At 40.4% G+C, this 27,497-nt stretch overlaps 2 protein-coding genes across 4 annotated transcripts in view; both read left to right on the top strand.

Moving 5' to 3' along the window:
• The first annotated feature begins 1,099 nt into the window (after positions 1 to 1,099).
• On the top strand, positions 1,100 to 8,497 carry zcchc10 (zinc finger, CCHC domain containing 10). The gene is made up of 4 exons (XM_024393517.2): positions 1,100 to 1,311; positions 4,044 to 4,205; positions 4,788 to 4,832; positions 6,304 to 8,497. The coding sequence occupies exons 1-4, from the start codon at positions 1,100 to 1,102 to the stop codon at positions 6,551 to 6,553; spliced, it is 669 nt and encodes a 222-aa protein (XP_024249285.2). The 3' UTR covers positions 6,554 to 8,497.
• Positions 8,498 to 10,689: 2,192 nt separating this feature from the next.
• LOC112228314 (AF4/FMR2 family member 4) overlaps positions 10,690 to 27,497 on the top strand; it is a 30,431-nt gene continuing 13,623 nt past the window's right edge. The window contains exon 1 of one of the 3 annotated variants that reach the window (XM_024393518.2): positions 10,690 to 11,088. The gene's annotated coding sequence lies outside the window, so the exon portion shown is untranslated. Of the gene's footprint in view, positions 11,089 to 22,521; positions 22,711 to 24,862; positions 24,907 to 27,497 lie in introns of those variants that run through there. The other 2 variants (XM_024393519.2, XM_024393521.2) reach the window with 2 other exon arrangements.

Below are 27,497 nucleotides of genomic sequence, written 5' to 3'. Positions count from 1 at the left end.
GTACATCAGCTGATATATATAAGCTCGTTATTGTTATTTTATTTGTTTACATTTGGGAAAAAAATGTTGGAAGTATATTCCTATTTTTCATTAAACTGGTTGGTTAAGGGCTTGAAAGTAAGCATGTGACAAATACGATTTGATTTGTTTGCTGGGTCGTACTTGATGACTATTTGACATATATTCTAATAGTCAAGGATGAATGAAAATAAGTTGAATATTTATCCACTTTTAATAACAAGTCAGTAGATGAGATGTCTTGTTGGGATAACTATTCAACATAGAAGTGCAACAAGCTGCATACTACTCTGTATCCCGCAGCTAGCTTACCTCTGAAGTTAAGTAGCGATGGTCCTGGATGGGAGACCAAATGCTGCTGGAAGTGGTGATGGAAGGCCAGTAGGAGGCACTCTTTCCTCCGGTTTAAAAATAGCAATATTCCAGGGCAGTGATCAAGGACAATGCCCTGTGTAGGGTACTATATTTTGGGTGGGATGTTAACTGGGTGTCCTCACTCTGTGGTCACTAAAGATCCCATGGCACTTATTGTAAGAGTTGTGGTGTTAACAAGGCCACATAATCATCCCCAGCTTCCAATTTGCTCATTCATCCCCTCTCCTCTCACCTGTAACTATTGCTCAGGTTGTTGCTGTAAAATGAGAAGGTGTTCATAGTCAACTTACCTGGTAAAATCTTACCTGGTAAAATAATTATAATAAACCCTGAATTGCTAATGCTGTCTATTGGCCATTGAGTGGCTTTGAAGCCACCAGTCGGCCATATTGGCACTCCCTAGTAGGAGCAGTTCTCCATAGGGATGAATGGAATTCTACAGTAATTCACTTAAGTGTTTCAAGGACAAAAGTACATATATTTAAGTATTTTTTTCTGTTGTGGTGGGGACAGTAACAAAGGGTACTCTCTAATATTTATAGATATGTGTGTGTTGCTTACATAATTTAATGTAAAAGTACACATTAAGGTGTCTGTAATAGAATAAATCAATGTGTCAAAAACGAATGTAGACATTATTGAATACATTTCTATAGCTTCCAAACTATAGATTCCAAAATATTTTTTACAAATGAGGAGTACCAAGATGGTTGCGTGGTGGCTTCAATACAGCTCCCCTGTGCGTCGTCCAGGGTTTATACACATCGTTGGCATCAACCATAGGCTTTTGATTGGTTGGTGGTGTCCTCATGTCGCCCAATCAGAATCTTTTTGTTTCGCCATCCCGGAAGTAGCTACATTTCAACCAAATTGCAACATGGCGACACCCATGCACAGAATTATTGCCCGTCGGCAAGCGTAAGTTTGGTTATTACTAAAAAGCTTAAGAAATTTGGTGTACTTACTCGATTCATTGTATTTAGTGATCACCGTGTTTACTTGGAGCAATAAGTAATGCTGAGGTGCGAATATCTGGCTAATTAGTTAACAATATTATTACTGAACGCTAGCCAACGTTAACTAGCTACTGTAACGTTACCTACAACGTTGTTAGAGATGTGGGCAATAATGATGTACAAAATTAACTTATTAAATGGTTACATTTAATAAATAGTATATGTTTATTTGGCTAACAAGCATAGATATACTGTCTGCACGTTGGATAGCTGACACATAAGTTAGCTAGCGCTAACGTTAGCTGGGTAAAAGCGTCCTTATGCTTCCCATCCGAAAGGTTCGTGTATTTATGACTAAATTGTGACGTTTTGGTCTAAGCAAAGGTTTTTTTCTGGCTGTTCGTGGAAGGGTGCAATTGCGGCCTGCAATTTGGGGCGTTTGGAATCCCCATTATATCTGGGTGAATGTTTAAGCTAGAACAGGTGTGGGTGCTCCAGTACAGTAGGTGGCGCTAATGCACAATAATGTTAGGCAGGAACCATGACATTAAAAACTAGTTAATTGCATCTGCTGTGGAGCCCAGTTTCATATACCATATGGCCCAGCTGCTTGCTGTAGTTTTGAAGTAATCATGAAAAAACAGGCCGCATTTTTCACCCTGACAACTCCTATTAGTTATTATTATCGAGCACCAACTCGCCTTCCTGCGGTTCTGTTAGCAACTTCCCTCGCAGTAAGGTTGGTAGAGTGTTGGGCTGGTATCCGAAAGGTTGCTGGATCGAATCCACAAGCTGACAAGGTAAAAATCTGTCACTCTGCCCCTGAACAAGGCACTGTTCCCCAGTAGACCTCATTGTAAATAAGAATTTGTTCTTAACTGACTTGCCGAGTTAAATTAAAAAAATATAACACTGGTACACAGCGGTAAGCACGACATGTAGTAAGTTATGCGTAGTGGGCGCGGAATGTAATACTTGGTCAGCAGATGGACCCTACTGGTTTGTGCACTTTCTTTAGGCAAGCTGAAGTTTGGTAGCCAAAACATACACCCCTTTGTCAGTAATTGGTCAATATTAGGGATTTTTATACAACTTTTTTTGCTTGAGAAATCCTGCACCAAACAACTTAGATGTAAAATTGTGTGACAAATAACTGCTCGGCAAAACCAGAACTAAAGAAATATATAACTTTTAAAATCTATTTTGAGGAAGCGTATACTGGCTACGGCGTCTCAAGAGTGACACAGTAATATTGAAGCTTTTTTCTCATTTTTCAAGTGAATGTCTTGAAGGAGTGTGCGAGTCAGACGTTCACTTTACCTAGCCAAGTTCTGCTAAGAGCAAACCGAACATAGTTAATGTTAGTATGCGGATGCCTTAACTATCTAGCTAACTTGCTTGCTAGGTAACTAAAAGTCTGAGACAAAATATCCACAGGAAAGTATTGTTCACCTGACTATTGTCTCTGATGGAGAACAATCCATTTGAAATCTGAATAAATAAAACAATTCACACAAAGATGTCTATTCTCCATCCTCTGGTGATTTAGGATATACAATTGTCATGGCGTGCTTTGTTCAATAGCTATTGGCGAGAGAACTGAATATTCAATGTAAAACTAACTTTACTTCAGTACCAAACCATATACAGTGCATTCAGAAAGTATTCAGACCATTTGACTTTTTCCACATGTTGTTACATTACAGCCTTATTTGAAAATGCATTAAAAATAACATTTCTCTGCAATCTACACACAATACCCAATAATGACAAAGCGAAAACAGGTTTTTAGAAATTTCTGCAAATGTTTTAAAAAAACAAACCTTATTTACATAAGTATTCAGACTCTGCTATGTGACTTGAAATTGAGCTCAGGTGTTCATTTGTTTATTACAGCCAGCTAACAAACTACTCGGAAGAGACTACAAGGACACTGCTGACTTGCAAAACAACTAACCAAAATCTAAAACAGAACTTGACCTTGACTAAACATCAGCCTGTTACCATGGTTACCCCATGGATATTTAGTTTGAAAGAAGTCTGCCTTAAAAAGATGCAAGTCTCTACAAACCAGTATGTTGAATACAATATTTACACTCTGATTGCTTGGGACAACATTTGGTCTGTAGTTCGGTTAGGCTCGGCCATATTGTTTGTTGCTTGTGAGGAAAAATATATACAGACCAGCATTCTTAAGGTCGGGTCAATAACGCTTCCCTGTGAAAAATAAGTTGACATCTAGTTAGTTCAACAATGACTTGTAACGGGGCTGTTTGTAAAAATGCTGAGCCTACATGTTAGAGACAAGAGTGTAAGCATTTCACGCTCAAATCCTGAGGCTAACCCTTGTTTGCAAGTCAGGAGTGCCCCTATAGCCTTTTCCTAAAAACTCAAGTACCGTCACTAGTGACTGGGGAACAGGCATAGTGCTTGAGCCAGCAACTACCTGCGCTACATTATTCTCAAGATCTCTTAACAAAGGCTTTAGAGAGTCAGGGAAGCTACTCAATTCTTCTGAAAAAGTGTCCCGACTCCACTTATTCTGATTTGGCCCAAGCAACTGCAGGGATTATCCAACTTTTGCTACCATGAGGGGCCAGGTTCCATTAACATAGGGAGGGGGTGGGGTGTACACTATGTTAAAGTCTACCTACAGTTATAAATAACTCTTACTCATGTCTCTCTTTCAAACAGGGAGGCAAATAAACAACATGTTCGGTGTCAGAAGTGTTTGGAGTTTGGACACTGGACATATGAGTGTACTGGCAAACGAAAATACCTTCACAGGCCATCAAGGACAACAGAAATGAAAAATAAACTCAAAGAAAATCAAAATAAACAGGTCAATGCCACAGGGTAAGTCAGCCACAAGTATGTATTTGGGTGACTGCTGTCTAACTAATAAGTCAGCCTGATAGATCACTTTTGAGTTCGGAAGATGTTAACACTGTGGAAAGTCACCTTGGTCGTGTCTATTAGGGAGACATGTTTTGGAAACGGAGAGGTAGGCCTACTACTTGAGCATTTCCAATAAGAAACATTTACCCTAATGAACGTGACTCTGGGGTCTACCATTTGATGTGACTTTTGAATAGGCTGCATAGTCATGATTTTGATGACTTCAAATCTGTATTTTGTGGCTACAGTCTACTGCAATAGCCTGAGCTTACAGATGGTTTGCTGTATGGTTACAGCGGTAATTAGTCTGTGACAGTATTTACAAGGCTATTACTGTAACCCAGCCTCAACTGTCTAGTACTGCTATCTAGAGGAGATGCAGTATAATGTCATTGGGAGTTCATTTCCTCTGTACAATGATTCATAAGTGTTGCCAAGTTTCTTTTCACTTTTATTTTCCCCTGGTTGGTTTAGAATAATCTTTGGAATTTTTTCAGCCATGGCATGTTGTAACTAACTCAATCTCTATTCACTATTCAGACCAGGAAAGGAAAGCTCCAATGAGAAAAAAACTAAGAAGAAAAGGTAATTGTCACAGCGTCACCTTTAAAGCTCTAAACCCCATAATTGTTCCAACATTATGACTGTTGTAGATAAACTTAGCAAAAAAAGAAAACAGACCTTTTTCAGGACCCTGTCTTTCAAAGAGAATTTGTAGAAATACAAGTAACTTTACAGCTCTTCATTGTAAAGGGGTTAAACACTGTTTCCCATGCTTGTTCAATGAACCATAAACAACTAATGAACATGCACCTGTGGAACGGTCGTTAAGACACTAACAGCTTACAGACGGTAGGCAATTAAGGTCACAGTTATGAAAATTAGGACTTTAAAGAGGCCTTTCAACTACCTGTTGTAAGGCAGGTCCTCACCAGACATCACCGGCAACGACGTCGCCTATGGGCACAAACCCACCATCGCTGGACCAGACAGGACTGGCAAAAAGTGCTCTTCACTGACGAGTCATGGTTTTGTCTCACCAGGGGTGATGGTCGGATTTGCTTTTATCCTCAAAGGAATGAGCGTTACACCAAGACCTGTACTCTGGAGTGGGATCAATTTGGTGGTGGAGGGTCTGTCATGGTCTGGGGCGGTGTGTCACAGCATCATCGGACTGATCTTGTTGTCATTGCAGGCAATCTCAACGCTGTGCGTTACAGGGAAGACATCCTCCTCCCTCATGTGGTACCTTTCCTGCAGGCTCATCTTGACATGACCCTCCAGCATGACAATGCCACCAGCCATACTGCTCGTTCTGTGCATGATTTCCTGCAAGACAGGAATGTCAGTGTTCTGCCATGGCCAGCGAAGAGCCCGGATCTCAATCCCATTGAGCACGTCTGGGACCTGTTGGATCAGAGGGTGAGGGCTAGGTCCCCCCCCCAGAAATGTCTGGGAACTTGCCTTGGTGGAAGAGTGGGGTAACATCTCACAGCAAGAACTGACAAATCTGGTGCAGTCCATGAGGAGGAGATGCACTGCGGGGCGTCAGGTAGCCTTATGGTTAGAGCGGTGGACTTGTAACCGAAAGGTTGCAAGATCGAATCCCCGAGCTGACATGGTAAAAATTTGAGAATTTGTTCTTAACTGACTTGCCTAGTTAAATAAAGGTTAAAAAAAAGGCATTACTTAATGCAGCTGGTGGCCACACCAGATTCTGACTGTTAATTTTGACCCCCCCTTGTTCAGGGACACATTATTCCATTTCTGTTAGTCACATATCTGTGGAACTTGTTCAGTTTGTCTGTTGTTGAATCTTATGTTCATACAAATATTTACATGTTAAATTTGCTGAAAATAAACGCAGTTAGAGTGAGAGGACGTTTCTTTTTTTTGCTGAGTTTAGATCTGAAATGGGTAGAGCATAGTCCACTCAACACACTTTTCTTAAATATGCAGTAGAGATCTAGGCTATGCCTGCAATATGCCTTCTGTAATGTATTCACTATTCTGCTTATGTAATAATGGTTTTGTAAATTGTGCCACTTGCTTTCAGGTCAAAGGATGCAAGTGGTGGTGGTGGTGGTGGTAGTAGTAGCAGCAGTGACTCTGACAGCTCTTCCAGTGACTCATCGTCTGACAGTAGTGACTCCTCAAGCTCTTCGTCGGACAACAGTGACAGCAGTAGTGACAGTTCTGACAGCTCTAGCTCCTCTTCCTCTAGCAGTTCAAGCAGCTCGGCCTCTGATTCATCAGAAGGAAGTGATTCAGATCAAGGTCCTCCCAAGAAGAAAAAGAAGAAATGAAAAATATTTATGTATTGTGTTCCACCATGACATTAACCTGAGCTCCACTCTGACCCTCTAGCTGTTCAGGAGTTGTCTTACGAAGCATACGGTGTAAATTGTAATGAACAAGCAGCAGGTTTGGGTAGGTTATTTTCTGAATGTAATCCGTTAGTTACTAGTTAATTACCTGTCCAATTGTAATCCGTAATGTGATCTGATTAGTTTTGGTTACTTTTGGATTACTTTCTTAAGAGGCATTTAAAAAGGGGATCCATCAAATGCATTTCGTGTGTCATGGTAGTGTTCACAAGTCAAGGACCAGACTCGCTCAGGTGGAACAAACTTAAACTTGCGCATTTTTTTCAATTCTAAATTGAATGTCATTAGTTAGGTTTCCATCCAATTGGCAACAGATTAATGCCAATATTAAAACGGCTGCATAAATAACATTTCTGCATTCTCTCAGCAGAAATGTTTCCATCAAATTGACTTTTTGTGGATAAAAGCCTGCGTGTGATGACGTAGTGCACATAAATTACTCTTGCAGTTAAATTCCCATGTACCGAATAGAAAATACAAGTTAGATGTTTTTCCGTTGAATTTTCAACTCGTCTGATAGTTTTGTCAGAAACAATATTGAGTTATATAGCGAATGTGCGCTCTAGACAAGAGCTCGCAGATAGAGTTCAGGTGTAGCCTATATGATGAGACTATTATGGACAAAAGAGCGAGATTATTTTAATTTGTCAAACGGCAATCAAACATTGGTCGTCATTTCACCAGAATAACACCCTCCGATATTTATTGAAAGGAGCAACAAGCTCATCACCTTGTACTTTCACCACCCTGTGAAGTTCATCACACATTTAAAAAAAGTAATAATCTAGTAAACTGCATGTAACCTAGTAAACTGCATGTTTTCCTGAGTGGTAATGGGAGGACCACACAAAATATCATTGCGTGACTCCAAGTTTACTTAGATATAATGCTTAATTAATCAACAGTTGCACATAAAAGCGCCATTTCTCACACAATGAATTTTGCATACCCAAAAAGACCCCCTCCTTGTCTAGCGTATTTAGCTTTGTTGACATTTTGGAAGTTTATTGACAAATTTGCTGTTTACATGAGCCTGTCGTGACTTTTTTTTGGTACTTTACTGGAAACCTGCTTAGTGAGAATAGAAAGGTGTCAACGTCCTTTCAGAATTTACAAGTAATCTAAGAAGTAATCTAGTTTTTCAAAAGGATCTGTAATCTGGTTACAATATGTTTGCTGGTAACGTAACGGATTGGTTAAATTGTTTTTAAATTAAGATTGCATTTAACTGACTACATGTAATCCGTTACTCCCCAACCCTGACCAACAGTGAAGAATTTTGTATTTACCAGAATGTGTTCTCTCTCCTGCATTTCTCCCTTGTACAGTCAGTGAAGAAGTGTGGTCATATCTCAACTTAGTTTCAAATCAGTTTGATAATTGGTCTAGATTTAAAAATGTGCATTTTACATAACCTGCTGTACTTCCATTGCTTTTGAGTGACACTTCAAATGTGCATTTATGTAGCTACTAAAAGATATGTAATGCATCATTTGGAGGGCCTGCAGCATTAGATGCATTGACCCTTTTCACACTATCATGCTAACCAGAACTGTACTGTACTGGCTCAGATGTTTTCTTTTCGTGTTGTTTTTCTCCCAGTACGATTCCTGAAACAATCATTATTGATTATTTTTATTATTAAAACATGTTTTACCCCCAGATGATTATAAACAGAAAAATGTTATTGACTGTTAATAAACTGCCATTTTAGGAATTTAGCATGGACTCTGTTTGGCATAGCCAAACGGTGATCATGCCAATGAATCCCCCTGCCCCCCTGTTAGTTGTGCTTTTGATTTGTTTGTTACCTAGTGCCACATCCTTTAATCATTTTTGAATAAATTGGCAGTTGCAAGTGTCTTCACTTGTTGGTATTTTTCATGTTTTTTGTTTCTCAGATGGAACAAAGTCAACCATTTATAGCACTAGAGTACCTTGGAAAGTAATAGTAAATTGTATGCACTGGTGTTACCCTTACAAAACAAAAAGATTGCAGTTTTGCAGCTGCAGTAAAAGTGCAGTAACTGCAGTCAACTGGTATTTTTGGATATAGTAATTGCAGGATAACTGCAGTTGTACTGCACTGTAACTACAGTTACACTGCAAAACCGCTCGTAAAAAACTGACTGCAAAATGTTTTTCCGTAGAGGATGGCAGCACTGTAGGGCAATCGAATGTGTGCCCGGGCGTGGGGCTAATGATAGAGAAGGCTGGGGTTGTGTTTTCCCAAAGGAAGGGCCAGGTAGACTAGAGGGTAGTGAATGGATCTCTTGGTGTAACGGCTAAGGTGTTGGGATGATCATCCCTGGGCCCAAGTTAAAGTCCCAGTTTGTTACCCCCAAATTTGCTGCAATATCATGTTGTAGCTATCTTAAATAAAATGGCTACAATTCCATAAGGCAGTGTTTCCCAACTCTGGTCCTCGAGTACCCCCAACAGCACAACTGATTCAACTCATTTAGGGCTTGATGATTAGTTGACAAGTTGAACGAGATGTGCTTGTCTGGGGCTACAACACAAATATGTGCTGTTGGGGATATTTGAGGAGTTGGGGAACTGCAGTAATGTGTTGGACTTAGTCCTGATCAGGCCACCCCTAGGTAAATATACTTTTAATCTGTGATCTGAGTTTGAGTCCTGATCGGTGGGATGGCACTTCAATGGGCCTAAAGGTCAGAAAACATAACACAAGTTGCAAAACATAATGAAGCCTATGACCTGTTTGAGGTCACATGATTTTCTCTTATTGAAGCATGGTGGAGGTGTGTGGGACCTACGACTAGAATGTTTGCAGGGTTTTTGAGGTGACACAACAAGGAGGAAAGTGTAAGAAAATAACAATTCGAACAGTTTACTACTACAGCGGATGAGCTGAGAAAGTGTGAAGATGTGGAAATGGACAGCGAGTAAGAAGGAAAGGAACATCGGACCCAATAAAAACCCTATAATAACCCAATCACAAATCATTAATGGCACCGATCACAAGATAACACTGTTAAAGGTAATATATTTCTTAAGCGCTGTTGAATATGTCAATACTGCAAGAGGGAAGCACTGTTGGGAAGAAGATTGGTGTAATGTACAGTAATAAAAATAATGTACTACGAATTACCTGTGGTGGCAGGTGCGCTGAAGATGCCCAAGGTCGAGCCTCGTCCTGATGATGATAAAGATGATTCTGGCCCAGTGAGATTTATGGGGAGAATGGATTCTTGCAGTCTTGCTGATCCATTTGTGGTGTCAGGTTGGGTGACACCACATAATGTGTAGTATCGGTGGAAACAGTTGTGTGTGCGGCAGGTAACCTAGCGGTTAAGAGTGTTTGGGCGAGTAGCTGAGAGGTCACTTTGTCGAATCCCCGAGACGACTAGGTGAAAAATCTGTCTGTATCCTTGAGCAAGTCACTTAACCCTAATTGCTCCCGTAGGTCGCTCTGATAAGAGCATCTGCTAAATTACTCAAATGAAAATGTAGAATGTGTTAACTGTAGGGATACCCATGGTCAGAATTGTCTGGTGGGAGAAACGCAGGTTGAGTTTGCCAGGATCAGAGTAGTACAGGTGTCATATGCTGATGCAGTGAAAATGAGAGGAAGACGGATACAGGGCATGAGGCCAAAATAGAGTGATAGGAATAATGTGTGCTTCAGTAAGGTTGGTTTCTGAGCTTTTATAGCCATGGTTATCAGCTGTACCACAGAAATGGAACGTCAATCACAGAAAATAGATGTGGTGGCAGCTGCAGAGAAGTACTTGGGTGTATGAGATTTTACTGTAGATGGGTTACAGGGTGTTTTGAACGATTTTGTCCCGTCAAATAGGGCCAAGTAGTGGAATAGTGGTGAGTTTTTTTTAATGAGTGTAGGGTTAGTTGGTAGGGCAACTAACCAATCATACTCCAGTACAGTAGGAAGCGGTGTATGCAACACCTTTCAGTTGGTTGCGACCCGACAACAGACATTTGAAGAAGAAGAAGACGCCTGGGTCAAATGATTAAATTCGTTGAACGCATTCAGAATAACTTCCTTTTAGCAATTTTATTGTCTGATTAATTCATTCATTGATGTATCTATTAAAAACACAATAACAATATGACTTTCTAAAAATAGTATTCAAGATCGGAATCCTGAGAATACGCCATGATCACGTGATCAAGTTTAGGGAACCGAATTCATCCCAGCTGCTGGCTTTCATGCATCTACTCATCGCTGCCTAGTTAGGCACCTTGCTAGCTTTTGTTACAAAAATGGATAGAAAAAATAATGACTAATTATTTTGCTGTTATCACAGCAATACTTGATAGAGGATGTAGCCTGTTCACACGTTTTGAGTATTTTTACTATTATTGTTACATTTTTGTCGGGTCCATTTCGTTAACTGGAAAGTGGAAAAGACAAAGAGAAAGGGCTTTCCAATAGCTATAATGGTTTGGGCCTAAAAAGAAGACAAGAGGTAATAAACAACTAACATTAGTTAAAATGTTTACTGTTATATACTAGTTAGCTGTTATGGTAACAATTTATTTGCATTGCAATTTAGATAGTGTGTATATGAAAGGTGGCTAGGTTGCCAGTAATATCGAGCAAGTGGTAGTTACTATTAGCGAGCAACAGGATATCTCTAGTTTACGTTGTACGTCGTTAGCCAATGCTAGCAAGCTAATTACCAATCCATGGTCACGTCCCATTGAAAGTTTTCGTACCGTTGACAATGTTATTCAAATGTTAACATTTGTTGACAGAATCAAGTCTTTTTCCGACTTTATGGGGCAAATATTAAATTTACACTTGTGGTTACTGTAGTTAACTAGTTGATATGTAAGTTTGCATGGAAGCTTGGGACAACTAGCAAGTTGGCTAACGGTATCGTTCATGAGTGTTTTGTCAACTGTCTGAAGCCGCGAGTCAGACGTTCAGCGATAATCTCTGGTCATTTTTATTTGGAAGTCGTTGAACATGTGATTTAATAAATTCACTTGTTTTATTACAGCAAACAAGTTAGACAGGAATGTGTCCGAAGTAAATTAGTATTTGTTGTAATGTTTACAACTAATAAAGTCAATACTTTGAATCTGTCATTGCAACAAAAAAACAATATAAAAATCTATCAAGGCACTCATCAGCCTTTGCCTGTAAAAAAAAAAGGATTGAGAACCAACCCTCTCTGCCTAAATGACCCACTCACTGGGTGTTGATACACAAACGAATCAATTTTTCTTTGAAGGTATTTGTCCTCTGATTTTTATATCAAACCAGACCAATGCATGATGGCATTACATGCATCCCTGGCTTAGTGGTCATGTAGTACTATACTCTTAACATGTTTTTGGGGTTGCCCTTTACATGAGCACTGCTGTAACAATAATCATGTGTTTAGTTATACTTTCTTCAATGTGAACCCCAGTGTCTTCACTTATGTCCCATTTAATAAAAAAAGCAAAACGGAGCTAAATATCTTAATTTTTCTCCAACGACTGTTGACTTTCTGGGTCTAGGAAGCCATTTTAAGTGTTACGGTGGGGGAAGGGCAACCTCAAGTTTTAATAGTTGCTACATAATTACACATTTCACTGAGACATGCCCTCTGGTGGCAAGCATAATTCTTGGTACAGTAGACAGTAAGTTTTAATCGTTTTTCTTGTTTCAATGTAAATAAGTGGGGCAGTTTTCTGTTTATGAACAAAATGCAATAGATAGTATATAATAGATGGTGTATAATACAGTATATACATATGAGATAAGTAATGTGAAATATGTAAACATTCTTAAAGTGGCATTATTAAAGTGACTAGTGTTCCATTTATTAAAGTGGCTACTGATTTCAAGTCTTTAGGTAGGCAGCTGCCTCTCTGTGCTTATGATGGCTGTTTAACAATCTGATGGCCTTGAGATAGAAGCTGTTTTTCAATCTCTGTGCCAGCTTTGATGCACTTATACTGACCTCGCATTCTAGATGGGTGAACAGGCTGTGGCTCGGGTGGTTATTGTATGTGATATTTTTTACCTTCCTGTGGCATTGGGTGTTGTAGGTGTCCTGGAGGGAAGGTAGTTTTCCCCCCGGTGAAACATTGTGCCCTGTGGTTGTGGGTGGTGCAGTTGCCATACCAGGCGGTGATATAGCCTGACAGGATGCTCTTGATTGTGCACCTGTAAAAGTTAATGAGGGTTTTCGGTGAGAAGCCAAATTTCTTCATCCTCCTGAGGTTGAAGAGGTGCTATTGCGCCTTCTTCATCACACTGTCTGTGTGCGTGGACCATTTCAGTTTGTTGGTGATATGTACACCGTTTAAGTTTGCTCAGTGGTGTCAGCTAACCTAACTGTTTTGAGGCCAAGTGTGAGCTTCTCAAGTGTGCCTTTACAGCTGAGTTATGAGACATTTTTAGGGTATTGTTTTATCTGGTGGTGAGTTAAGGATTATTCAATCATTGTAGAGTTTGTTTTAACAAATGTCATACTAGCAGATGGTCTGTCAGTGAGTGAATGTAGTCTAAATGTGTTTTTTTTGTTGCATTTTGCAAGAATGCACAGGGCTAGTCATCCATCCAAGATAGCAAAAACTTTGACAACCCTAAGTTTAGGCTATAGTTATTTTTTTTTTTACATCTGTAAGCTTAAATGGCGGGTTTCAGGTTGGAAATAATATATTGTTTTTTTTCTCTCGGCGTTGTTGGGAAGGGCCCGGCCCGTAAGTAAGTATGTCACTGTTACATGCTGAACACACCGGCTGTGTTGCTAAAGAATTGTACACATGTTATTCAATCAAGTCTTCCAAACTGCTCGTGCGCGTCAACAAGCGTCTTGGTTCTATTTTAGATGCTTGGCGTGCTGCTAGTCAAATCAAATTGATTTATATAGCCCTTCGTACATCAGTTGATATCTCAAAGTGCTGTACAGAAACCCAGCCTAAAACCCCAAACAGCAAGCAATGCAGGTGTAGGAAAAACTCCCTAGAAAGGCCAAAACCTAGGAAGTAACCTAGAGAGGAACCAGACTATGAGGGGATGGCCAGTCCTCTTCTGGCTGTGCCGTGTGGCGATTGTAACAGAACATGGCCAAGATGTTCAAATATTCATAAATGACCAGCATGCCAGCATGGTCAAATAATAATAATCACAGTAGTAGTCCTTCCTCTCCCATCTCCTTATTGGTTTTTAGGAGCATATACCCATATGGGTGATTGAAAGATGAACGAGGTCCATGCTTCAGTCCAGTTGGTTGCAGTAATGCACTTTAAAGTTGGTTGCCAACCACCATATACAATTCACAGATGACTGAATTAGGAGAGATTACTAGAAACTAACTAGGTTTCCCCTTTTCTGTGGATTAATGGTCAAAGTAGAGAACACATGACTTTGTGTGACTCAATGGGTCGATATTTGTCAAAGGTCCAGAAAAAAAGGACCTTGTACATTTCAGGTAAAATAACAACTCAATGGTTCTTAGGACAAATAAGATAGCAACAGCTAGCTAAATGTCCATTAATGTTTCATGTGTTATGGCCTGTCCCCAAATTAATATAGTTGGTTCAGAGTTTGTTTTGGTATTTCAACCAGCGTGTCCTGATCGCGTCTGGTGCGTATAGACAAATTCCACATGCACACATGCAGAGCTGGCTTGGTCATCATGTTAGTCTACACCTGTCAGATTCAATTTGATTGCAGTCAAGGGTTGATGAAACTGCAGATTTGGCCTACTGGGTGGCAGCAAAAAAGCAGCTTCAAACCCCGTCTCTAAAGTATTCAGACTAGACTATTAGACTCTTTAAAAAAATAAATTTTATATATATATATATATATATATTCCTACCAAAACCAGCACCTCAACCTAGATGCATTGCTGTGCATAGGGCTTCTTTATTTTTAGTCAGACTAGTTTATATTCGTATATACGCTTGGTGTACAAATCATTAGGAACACCTGCTCTTTCCATTACAGCATTCACCTGGTTAGTCTATGATCCCTTATTGATGTCACTGAAGAGGAGAAGAGTGGTTAAAGGAGGAGTGTTAAGCCTTGAGACAGTTGAGACATGGATTGTGTGTTTATGCGATTCAGAGGGTGAATGGGCCAGACAAAATATTGAAGTGTCTTTTGAACAGGTTATTGTAGTTGGTGCCAGGTGTCAAGATATGGAAAGTTGTTGGGTTTTTCACGCTCAACAGTTTCTCATGTGCATCAGAAATGGTCCACCACCCAAAGGACATCCAGCTAACTTGACACAACTGTGGGAAGCGTTGTAGTCAACATGTGCCAGCATCCCTGTGGAACGCTTTTGACACCTTGTGGAGTCCATGCCTAGAGTAGTTGAGGCTGTTCTGAGGGCAAAAGGGTGGGATGCAACTCAATATTAAGAAGTTGTTTCTAATTATTTACCTTTATTTAACTAGGCAAGTCAGTTAAGAACAAATTCTTATTTTCAATGACGGCCTTGGAACAATGTATTCTACACTGTGCATTTTACAAACAATCTAGCCTTGTCAATTGGTTATATACTGTAGGCTAGTCATAGGATAGTAGTTTGATGCCCTTACATCACCAATGGCAAGCTCTTGGTTAAACTAATAAGCCATCAGCTGCGTCATAAGGTCTTTTCCGGTCACAGCAAAACATATGCTGCTCATTGCTTCATGAGCTCACCAGCCCATGATGCAGCATTTGTTCCTTTGGACTCTGGATACAATAAAGTTGTACGACAGCATATCATGCAAGCTACATCATAAAGTCTAGGCCTACTACTTTATGTTCAAATGTGACATGTTGTCTCTGGCTAGATTAGGCTTGTTTGAGCTGTCTGAAATGACAAGAACAATCAGAGGTGGGTTTTGTTAAAGGGCAACTTTGCCACAACATTTGGGTTGTTATTATGAAGTATTTGATGTCCTACACAGTTTTAGTGTAATTGTGTGATTTCATGTCTATTGACTGATGAGCGATTAGCAAAACTGGAAATGGCTTATCTGTGATGTTTTCAAGTAGGATCCCTGAGGTGACTAATAAAATGAATTATGGCCAGTCGTTTTCAGCTAGCTATCTATCTATCTACACTGCTCAAAAAAATAAAGGGAACACTAAAATAACACATCCTAGATCTGAATGAATGAAATATTCTTATTAAATACTTTTCTTTACATAGTTGAATGTGCTGACAACAAAATCACACAAATTATCAATGGAAATACTGTAAGCACAACCCCCACCTGTGGACGTCGGGCCCTCGGAGTCTGTTTCTGACTGTTTGAGCAGACACATGCACATTAGTGGCCTGCTCGAGGTCATTTTGCAGGGCTCTGGCAGTGCTCCTCCTGCTCCTCCTTGCACAAAGGCGGAGGTGCGTTCCTTCTGCTTGGTTGTTGGCCTCCTCCACGTCTCCTGATGTACTGGCCTGTCTCCTGGTAGCGCCTCCATGCTCTGGACACCGCTGACAGACACAGCAAACCTTCAATGCGAGCTGTGGCAAGATGTGCCATCCTGGATGAGCTGCACTACCTGAGCCACTTGTGTGGGTTGTAGACTCCGTCTCATGCTACCACTAGAGTGAAAGCACTGCCAGCATTCAAAAGTGACCAAAACATCAGCCAGGAAGCATAGGAACTGAGAAGTGGTCTGTGGTCACCACCTGCAGAACCACTCCTTTATTGGGGGTGTCTTGCTAATTGCCTAGAATATCCACCTGTTGTCTATTCCATTTGCACAACAGCATGTGAAATTTATTGTCAATCAGTGTTGCTTCCTAAGTGGACAGTTTGATTTCACAGAAGTGTGATTGACTTGGAGTTACATTGTTGTTTAAGTGTTCCCTTTATTTTTTTGAGCAGTGTATATAACTTGTCTAGTTTTCTGATCATATTGGAACTCCCTGCTGTATGTTTCTCTGGTTGTCTTTGTCTAATAACATTTGCTAATATTTTAAATATATATTCAAAAACCTACAGTCAGCTTGCATCTGTAAAAGTTTGAGGGTCTTCTAAAACAAATTGCCATGAACTCTCAGCTACATTTAAGACGGCGTTACTTACATAATCGACTTAAAACCAGGATAGCTTTTATCAATATGTTAGTAAGAAAGAGCTTGGCATTATTTGAAGGGTTAAGAATGATCTTACTTCCCCTTTACCATTTTGAAATGGGCCAATCTTAATTTTTAAAAAATCCATTGAATGTATAAGCATATTTTTATTTACCAATATATTTAACCAGGAAGGGCTCATTGAGATTTGAAATCTCTTTTTCAAGAGCGTCCTGGACAAGATAGGCAGCACCAAGTCATTACACAATTACAGATGAACAACATGAAAAACTACAGGTCATCGAGTAAAAAAACATTCAATTCACAAGAGTATATAAAAAATCATAAAACAGCTAATTAAGAACATTGACAGGTCAGGGAATCAGCCTCAATCCTTCAATGATTTTAAAAACAATCGGGACAAGTTCTTCCAGTTTAAAAGTATTTGTTAAGGCGTTCCAAGCCAATGGCGCAGAGTACATAACTCTTTTACCAAATTCTGTTCGGACATTTGGAACAGTTAGCAGGATAAAGTCCTGCGAACAATTGACTCTCCCAAACTGCTTCTGACTGTCCACCTTAATTTTTATATTTAAAGCATCGGAAATAGTATTTCCCAAGCTGTGTTAATGGATTTGCTCAAGTCATTAATGTCCACTTAGGCCTAGTGTTTCCATTCGGAGAGTGGCACACATCCTGCTGCGCGCAGTTGAGTGGTATCCTCAGATTTCAGCCGTTGTCGTCTCTAACGTTTTTCCAGGAATTTCATTTTCAGGCTGCCTTGGCTTGACAATGAGCAATGGAGTGGGCAAAAACAAACAGAACTGGGATCAGGCTAAAGTTGACAAGGTGTCGGCTATAGACCCTTTTCACGTACACGAGACACAGATGCAAGTGATTCTTGGCGGCAGTAAGAAGGTGGCAGGTAGCCTAGCGTTTAAGAGCGTTGGGCAAGTAACTAACGTTGCTGGTTTGAATCCCTGAACTGACTAGGTGAAAAATCCAATGTGCCCTTGAGCAAGGCACTCGGCACTCATTGCTCCTCTTAATTCGCTCTGGATAGGAGAGTCTGCTAAATGACTAAAATGTCAAATATAAAGCCATCGCCATTTGCGCCCATTCAACAGCCTAGATTTACATTTTTGATACTTCTAAACAAAATAACTTTTTTGGGGTTCTCATACACTTACAATTATGTTTTGATTCTTGCTTGAACGTCGCTAAGATTATATTTGGTTGTGATCTTTGCAAAATAATTGTTCAGGATGCAGCTGCAGTTAGCTAGTATGCTAACGCTCACTGATATAGGCTGTAGCGAAAGCTAGCCAAAGAGCCATTTTACTGGTTGAAGTGTTTTTTTAAAGTATAATGCGGTTGATTTGCAATGTTGACACAAACATATTAAGCAGGACATTCATAAGAGCCTTAAAATCCAATTATAATCCAAAATTAGTTTGAAATGCACTCATACGTAGAAGCTTTTTATATATAAGAACTCACCCTTCTGCCACCAACATGCGTGCATTTCCCTTGTGCTGCAATGTTTCTAAGCACAGAAAGTGGTCTATTGGTCTAAAACTCTCATTGCATTCAATTAGCCTACTGGTCATAGACAATTATTTAAAAAATCTGATTTGATAGGGCTATTTATTGGTTAGGGCCTTTGAATTAGGCTAGGTTCTGGTTTCTTCCACTTCCACTCATGTAGGTCTAGTTATTACCACCTCTATGCAGACGACACCATTCTGTATACTTCTGGCCCTTCTTTGGACACTGTGTTAACTAACATCCAGACAAGCTTCAATGCCATACGACTCTCCTTCCGTGGCCTCCAACTGCTCTTAAACGCAAATAAAACTAAATGCATGCTATTCAACCGATACCCGCCCATCCAGCATCACTACTCTGGACGGCTCTGACTTAGAATACGTGGATAACTACAAATACCTAGGTGTCTGGTTAGACTGTAAACTCTCCTTCCAGACTCACATTAAGCATATCCAATCAAAAATTAAATCTAGAACCGGCTTCCTATTTCGCAACAAAGCTTCCTTCACTCGTGCTGCCAAACATACCCTTGTAAAACTGACCATCCTACCGATCCTTGACTTCATCTATAAAATAGCCTCCAACACTCTACTCAACAAACTGATGTAGTCTATCACAGTGCCATCTTGTTTTGTCACCAAAGCCCCATATACTGCGACCTGTACGCTCTCGTTGGCTGGCCCTCGCTTCATACTCGTCGCCAAACCCACTGGCTACAGGTTATCTACAAGTCTCTGCTAGGTAAAGCCCCGCCTTATCTCAGCTCACTGGTCACCATAGCAGCACCCACTCGTAGCACACGCTCCAACAGGTATATCTCACTGGTCACCCCCAAAGCCAATTCCTCCTTTGGTCGCCTTTCCTTCCAGTTCTCTACTGCCACTGACTGGAATGAACTGCAAAAATCACTGAAGCTGGGGATTCCCATCTCCCTCACTAGCTTTAAGAACCATCTGTCAGAGCAGCTCACAGATCACTGCACCTGTTCATAGCCCATCTGTATACAGCCCATCTATCTACCTCATTCCATACTGTATTTATTTATTTAGCTCCTTTTGCACCACAGTATCTCTACTTGCACGTCCATCTTTTGCACATCTACCATTCCAGTGTTTAATTGCCATATTGTAATTACTTCGCCACCATGGCCTATTCATTGCCTGTTAGGGCAAGGTGAGACGTCTGCGTCTCACATAGCCTACAGGAAATGGAAATGCGCAACGCCAAATGCTAATAGTACTCGCTAAAACTCAAACTTTCATTAAAACACACATGCAGGGTACTCAATTAAAGCTACACTCGTTGTGAATCGAGCCAACATGTCAGATTTTTAAAATGCTTTTCGGCGAAAGCATGAGAAGCTATTATCTGATAGCATGCACCCCCGCAATACCGGAAAAAGACGTAAACAAAGGAATTAGCGTAGCCGGCGCTACACAAAACGCAGGAATAAAATATAAAACATTCATTACCTTAGACGAGATTCTTTGTTGGCACTCCTATATGTCCCATAAACATCACAATTGGGTCTTTTTTTCGATTAAATCCGTCCATGTATGCCCAAAATGTCCATTTATGAAGCGAGTCAGATCCAGGAAAAAAACAGCTTTACAAAACGCTACGTCATTTTTTTAAATTCAAAAAGTTGCCGATAAAACTTCGACAAAACACTTCAAACTACTTTTATAAGCCTACTTTAGGTATTAGTACACGTTAATAATCGTTCAAATTGATCACGGGGCGATCTGTATTCAATAGCAGCAGTTCTTGAAATGAAGCTCCGTTTTCTCTCTCTCAAAAGTTCAAGATGTGTACTTGATGACAGGCAGGGTCTATTTCTCATCTGACCAAGGATTAAAAGCAATGCAAATGACAGTACTGGCGACATCGTGTGGAAGCTGTAGGCATTGCAACCTCATCGCCATCTATTTTCCCTTCCCATTGACAATACAGGCAACTGGCAGAAGGATATCATTATATTTTTTTTGTGAACAGTTTTCCTTGGGCTTTCGCTTGCCCCTCACGCTCTGTTATAGCCACAGACATGATTTAACTAGTTCTATAAACTTCAGAGTGTTTTCTATCCAACAATACTAATCATATGCATGTGCTATATTCCTGGCATGAGTAGCAGGACGTTGAAAATGCGCGATTTTTAACAAAATGTTGAAAAAAAAGACCCGAGCTCCAAGAGGTTAAAACCTGTTGTGACTAGGGGGCAGTATTTTCATTTTTGGAGAAAAAAAACGTTCCCGTTTTAAACGGGATATTTTGTCAGGACAAGATGAATTGACAGCTTAGGATAGAAAACACTCTAACGTTTCCAAAACTGTAAAAATATTGTCTGTGAGTATAACAGAACTGATGTTGCAGGCGAAAGCCTGAGAAAAATCCAATCCGGAAGTGCCTCCTGCCTCCTTTTTGAAAGCGCTGCGTTCCAATGAGTCACTATTGAGCAGTGAATGGACTATCAACCAGATTACTCTTTCTCCGTATTCCCGAAGGTGTCTACAGCATTGTGACGTAGTTTTACGCATTTATGTTGAAGAATACCGTAAGCGGCTACATTGCGCAAGTGGTCACCTGATGCTCCCAGAGAGATTCTCGCGTAAAATGCAGAGGTAGCCATTACTCCAATCGGTCCTACTGAAAAACTAATTGTCCCGATGGCTATATTATCGAATAGATTTTTGAAAAACACCTTGAGGATTGATTATAAACAACGTTTGCCATGTTTCTGTTGATATTATGGAGCTATTTTGGAATATTTTTCGCCGTTTTCGTGACTGCAATTTCCGGGTTATTTCTCAGCCAAACGTGAAGAACAAACAGAGCTATTTCGCCTACAAAAATAATATTTTTGGAAAAAAGGAACATTTGCTATCTAACTGGGAGTCTCGTGAGTGAAAACATCCAAAGCTCATCAAAGGTAAACAATTTAATTTGATTGCTTTTCTGATTTCCGTGACCAAGTTACCTGCTGGACAAAATGCTATGCTAGGCTATCGATAAACTTACACAAATGCTTGTCTAGCTTTGGCTGTAAAGCATATTTTGAAAATCTGAGATGACAGGGTGATTAACAAAAGGCTAAGCTGTGTCTCAATAGGAATATTTTCTAGGGATATTTATGTCCGTTGCGTTATGCTAATTAGTGTCAGGCAATGATTACACTCCTGCATGCGGGATGGGGAGTCACTAGAGGTTTTAACTCTCTTATTTGACCTTATTTGCACTCACTGTATATAGACTTTGTTTTTTCTTTTTTTCTACTGTATTATTGACTATGTTTTGTTCATTCCACGTGTAACTCTGTTGTTGTATGTGTCGAACTGCTATACTTTATCTTGGCCAGGTCGCAGTTGCAAATGAGAACTGGTTCTCAAATAGCTTACCTGGTTAAATAAAGGTGAACAATTTTTTTTTTTTACACTTATGGATTTTAGGCCAATGTCGTCATATTGATGATAAAAAATGTCTGTCTTTGGAAATGCCTGAAGTGTGTTTTGAGCAGGGCTGACCCATCTACTAGTAGATAATGGGCCCTACTTTAAACACATTGCTGCTAGTTTACCCAGTGCTCCAGGGCATATTGGGGGAGGGAGTTTGTTGATGGGAAAACAGACTTTGGTTGGCTTTGGCATCCTCAGTCATGAAGGCTTTGGCATCCTCAGTCATGACATCACAAAGAGGTGAGGCTCAATGGCATAACATATCCTTTTATGGAACTAAATGGACTGTTCCATTTTCCAGGAAGAGGTTGTTGACACTTTCCATATTTTTCCTCCTAAAGTGTAGGCTAAGACATTCACTAACGTGATTGTTCCACTATTTTAGACCCAGGCGTATGTTTTGTTCCCGTTTATTCATCTTCCTTTGATTGTCTTTTTACTCTATTGATTTTGTTTAGATTAGATGAATTAGTTTAGAAGGGCTGTTTTTTTTCTTCTGGTCTACTGCTGGGCTTGTGATGTAAAGGCACACTTGATGATCTTGTCCTAGCACAGTGTTAGGCATGTCATTCCATCTTGTAAGAATTATTCTCTGTTAAAATTATTTCCTTAATTAACACTTACAAAGACCCGTAACCTCTTGTCAGTACTATTTTGCGTTACTGCATTACAACTAATTTATCCCAATTATATATCTCAAACGCCTACAAGAGTGTATGACACATTGTGCACTCATGCAGGCAACCCCCCATCTCTCTCACACACAGAGCCTCCTTTCAACTTCACCTATTGTCCCCTGCCTTTGGCACACCCGCTGTTCGGCAGGGTGGTATCTCCTGTGAACTAGCAGTAACCTCCCTCTCCCTGAGTCAGATTTATCTCTACTCCAAGGAATTACTGTAATGTCCGTTGTAGATCAGGAAACCCAGTTTTGAGAACGTCTCCTCGTTAAAGGAATACTACCAGAGAGCAGACTGGCAGAGCATGACAACACTTCTGAATTCCCTGGAGTTTCACTGAATCCCCTTTCTAATGTTTCAGTGGTTTGCGCCCTGTTGCCTCTGTCAGGGTAAGCAACACAACTAGTTGGTTTCTCTTGTTGGTTTTCCGTCTACATTTCCTGTAAAGAGAGTTTATCTAGCTGTTGTGCTAGTCAGACTGTCACCAAACTTCATTATCAAATTGTGATAGTTGGCGATATGAAGGGTGGAATTGTCAGTTTCTCAAAGAAGCATGGCCCTAAACTCATGGTCTTCAGACACCTGTTAGTGTATCGGTTTGTCATATAGAAGTGAGTTCAGGAAGCCTTATTACCAGTACAGTAGGTCTTCTTTGGTAGCACAGCTTTTTAATTTTTTAAAATCAGTACTAAAATATGAGTAAAAGGAACCTTTTTCAAGGTAACACATTACACACAGGTATAGTCTTTCATGTTTGGTAGCAGTGTCTTCAGTATTAGTAATATATACTGAACAAAAATATAAGCGCAACATGCAACAATTTTAAAGATGTTGCTGTGTTACAGTTCATATAAGGAAATCAGTCAATTGAAATGAATTCATTAGGCCCTAACCTTCACATGACTAGGAACACAGATACCTTAAAAAAAGGTATGTATAAAACCAGTCAGTATCTGGCGTAACCACAATTTGCCTGATGTAGGGAGACTCATCTCTGTCGCATAGAGTTGATCAGGCTTTTGATTGTGGCCTGTGGAATGTTGTCCAACTCTTCTTCAATGGCTGTGCGAAGTTGCTGGATATTGGCAGGAACTGGAACACGCTGTTGTAAATGTTGAGCTTGAACACCCCAAACATGCTCAATGGGTGTAATGTCTGAGTATGCAGGCCATGGAAGAACTGGAACATTTTCAGCTTCCAGGAATTGTGTACAGAACCAGAATTGTGACATGGTCCCATGCGTTATCATGGTGAAACATGAGGTGATGGCGGCAGATGAAGGGCACGACAATGGACCTCAGGATCTTGCTACGGTATCTCTGTGCAATCATATTGCCATCGATAAAATAAAATAGTGTTCGTTGTCTCTAGCTTTTGCTTGCCCATACCATAACCCCACTGCACTCTGTTCATAACGTTGACATCAGAAAACTGCTCACCCACACGATGCCATACATGTGGTCTGCGGTTGTTAGGCCGGTTGGATGTACTGCCAAATAATCTAAAACCACGTTGGAGGCGGCTTATGGTAGAGAAATTAACATTAAATTCTCTGGCAACCGCTCCGGTGGACATTCCTGCAGTCAGCATCCCAATTGCACACTCCCTCAAAACTTGAGACATCTGTGGTGTTGTGACAAAACGGCACATTTTAAAGTAGCCTTTTATTGTCCCCAGCACAAGGTGCACCTGTGTAATGATCATGCTGTTTAATCAGCTTCTTGATATGCTACACCTGTCAGGTGGATGGAATATCTTGGCAAAGGAGAAATGCTCACTAAAAGGGATGTAAACACGTGTGCCTGTAATTTGAGAGAAAAAAGCTTTTTGTGCTTATGGAAAATTTCTGGGATGTTTTATTTCAGCCCATGAGACATGGGACCAACACTTTACATGTTGCGTTTTGTATTTTTGTTCAGTATAGATCAGATTAAGCTGGTCCACGTATTGCTACAGTGTGTTGTTTAGTGGAGGCGGCTGAGGGGAGGACGGCTCATAATAATGGCTGGACTGGTATCAACCACATGGAAACCATGTTTTTGCTGTGTTTCATACCATTCCATTGACTCCATTCGAGCCATTACTATGAGCTGTCCTCCCCTCAGCAGCCTCTACTGGCCCAGTTTCAATTTAAAGGAAAAATCCACTCAAACTATATTTCTGTTTTTGTTTCACTGTTGATACGGTCCCAAAGTGTTTGGCATGTCAGCAGTGAAGTTTTCAAGATATTAGACTTTCAAGAAGCGAAGTGTCACTTGCCACCTCATCATGAGGCGGCAAGTAACACTGCTTTTTGAAAGTCCAATATCTTGAAACTTGACAACTGACATGCTAAACACAAGTCAAAGTTAAGTGTAAGGCCTCATTCCAGTGTCATGTATTTTATTGGCTTGTTGATTACCGGTATTTAATTGATTTTTTTATTTAATCTTTAACCAGGCAAGTCAGTTAAGAAAAAATGACGGCCTACCAAAAGGCGTCCTGCAGGGATGGGGGCTGGGATTAAACACACATCACGACGAGAGACACCACAACACTACGTAGAGACCTAAGACAACAACAGCATGGCAGCAGCACAAAACATGGTACAAACATTATTGGGAACAGAAAAAAGCAAAAAGCTAGAGACAACAATACATCACGTGAAGCAGCCACGACTGTCATTAAGAGTGTCCATGATTTTAGTCTTTGAATGAAGAGATTGAGATAAAACTGTCTAGTTTGAGTGTTTGTTGCAGCTCGTTCCAGTCGCTAGCTGCAGTGAACTGAAGAGGAGCGACCCAGGGATGTGTGCGCTTTGTGGACCTTTAACAGAATGTGACTGGCAGAACGGGTGTTGTATGTGGAGGATGAGGGCTGCAGTAGATATCTCAGATCTGGAGGAGTGAGGCCTAAGAGGGTTTTATAAACAACCACTGGGTCTTGCGACTGGTATACAGAGATGACCAGTTTACAGAGGAGTATAGAGTTCAGTGATGTGTCCTATAAGGAGCATTGATGGCAAATCTGATGGCCAAATGGTAAAGAACATCTAGCCGCTCGAGAGCACCCTGACCTGCCGATCTATAAATGACATATCTGTAATCTAGCATGGGTAGGATGGTCATCTGAATCAGGGTTAGTTTGACAGCTGGGGTGAATGAGGAGTGATCACGATAGAGGAAACAAAGTCTAGATTTAACCTTAGCCTGCAGCTTTGATATGTGCTGAGAGAAGGACAGTGTACCATCTAGCCATACTCCCAAGTACTTGTATGAGGTGACTACCTCAGGCTCTAAACCCTCAGAGGTAGTAATCACACCTGTGATTACTACCTCTGAGGGGCATTCTTCTTACCAAACCGCATGATCTTTGTTTTGGAGGTGTCCAGAACAAGGTTAAGGCCAGCGAAAGCTTGTGGGACACGTTTAACACAAAATCCGTGGAGGGGCCAGCTGAGTATAAGACTGTATCTGCATATAAACGGATGAGAGCTTCCTACTGCCTCAGCTATGTTGTTGATGTAAATTGAGACGAGCTTGGGGCATAGGATTGAGCCTTGGGGTACTTAGCCGGCAGACAGGAATGCACAGGTGCCATTGAAACCCGAAGTAGGGTTGTTAATGCTCTCCAGATAATTTTCTTTAAGCCCCCACTTGCCTCAAAATATACAGCAGGTCATTTAATGGGATGAATATTGAGGGGAGCTTTTACTGAGGGCCAGGATATTTGTATATCTGATCAGTCAGCTTTGTCCCACTGAGTAAATGAGTAGTATGCATCTATAAATACGAATGACAGCATTCCCTCATCATTTTCTGAATCCTTTTAGTTAGGCAACACCTGCTCCTTATCTGAAGGTCTTTGGGAAAACGTTGGTAGGTTTTTATTTACCTATCTCCTGTTACTCATTATTCGGACCATACGCTAAAAGGCCACGTGATGTGGCCGAATGTGTTGATGATACTGAATGGTATACATTTTGTTTTAATGGTGGCCATTGTAAAGAAGCAGTTTAATGACTGTACCAGTTATGACTTTTGACACTTCCCGTTCCTGACATGTATGGTTAATGGAAGATATAAAACCATCTGCTTTCAGTGATGACTCAACCCTGTAGCGTATAGTGTATTGAGCAGTCAGGGAATTGCCATAGGCCTTATGTAGCCTAGTCTAACCAGGAAACAGTTAAACAGCACACGTTTTGAGTGGAGGTGGGGGACAGGTTAATCTTACTGTCATCACTCCTTAAATCATTGTTCTGCTCTTCACTGCAACAGAGAGGCCAGGGTAGGCCTGCGTATGTCAAAGTGTGGGCATATTTTTGGGAAACTACAAACAAACCTTAAAGTTAACTTCATGGAGATCTCTAATAGATCCCACTGTTCAGGTGATGCCTGCCACACCTTATCTCTCGTGGAAGGAATTTTTTAAAACCACAATAATAGAACTCAGGATTAGAATGTATACACGTTTTCCCTGGGATTCTTGCAGTGATGATTTACCAGCCGTTAGTAGAAATTATGTTGATGGTCCTGTTGGCAGAATGTCTTTTGGCCACATACATTGTACATTATTTTTTTTTTCATTTAGCAGACGCTCTTATCCAAAGCGATTAGGTTTAAGTGCCTTGCTCAAGGGCACATCAACAGATTTTTCACCTAGTCAGCTCAGGGATTCGAACGAGACCTTTCGGTAACTGGCCCAATGCTCTTAACCGTGAGGCTACCTGCTGCGTATAATGGCCAAAAGCTTGTTTTCACATGCCATCAGAAATATTATCTACTATACTGCTATAGATGAAGACAAATGACGAACAACATGAAATTATGATTTGTTGCATAATTTTATTGGCTTGATATATTGGAGGGTGGGTTATGTACTGTAGAAAATTGAAGTGGGTAGTTAAGAAGCAGTGTACGCAGATAGCCTAGCTGTTCAAATGCTAATTTCATTAATTCTATTGACTTAACTGTGTTATCTCTGTCCCACAGTTGTTCCAACATATACCATAACAAATGGTATCATTTTGATCACCATGAATCATTGTAATAACTCTATAGACTTGTTTAGATGTTCTAGTCCCCTTTTAAGCCATTTGGAACATGCCCTTCCCCTAAGTTGTTGTGTCAGTATTTCTTTGTGTACTCTGCAGTGTCACTTGGTGTTTTTTCATGTAGACAGAAGTATTTGGAAG

The sequence above is a fragment of the Oncorhynchus tshawytscha genome, linkage group LG30 (assembly GCF_018296145.1).
Source record: "Oncorhynchus tshawytscha isolate Ot180627B linkage group LG30, Otsh_v2.0, whole genome shotgun sequence".
Lineage (NCBI taxonomy): Eukaryota > Metazoa > Chordata > Actinopteri > Salmoniformes > Salmonidae > Oncorhynchus > Oncorhynchus tshawytscha.
This window is presented reverse-complemented; position numbering and strand designations above follow the sequence as displayed.

What these genes read in the sequence shown, in the direction of transcription:
- zcchc10 (XM_024393517.2), top strand. Translation starts at nt 1,100, where the DNA reads ATGGTTGCGTGGTGGCTTCAATACAGCTCCCCTGTGCGTCGTCCAGGG. An exon ending in ATTATTGCCCGTCGGCAAGC is followed by an intron (nt 1,312 to 4,043) that starts GTAAGTTTGGTT and finishes TCTTTCAAACAG; the next exon opens with GGAGGCAAATAAACAACATG. An exon ending in AAAAAAACTAAGAAGAAAAG is followed by an intron (nt 4,833 to 6,303) that starts GTAATTGTCACA and finishes ACTTGCTTTCAG; the next exon opens with GTCAAAGGATGCAAGTGGTG.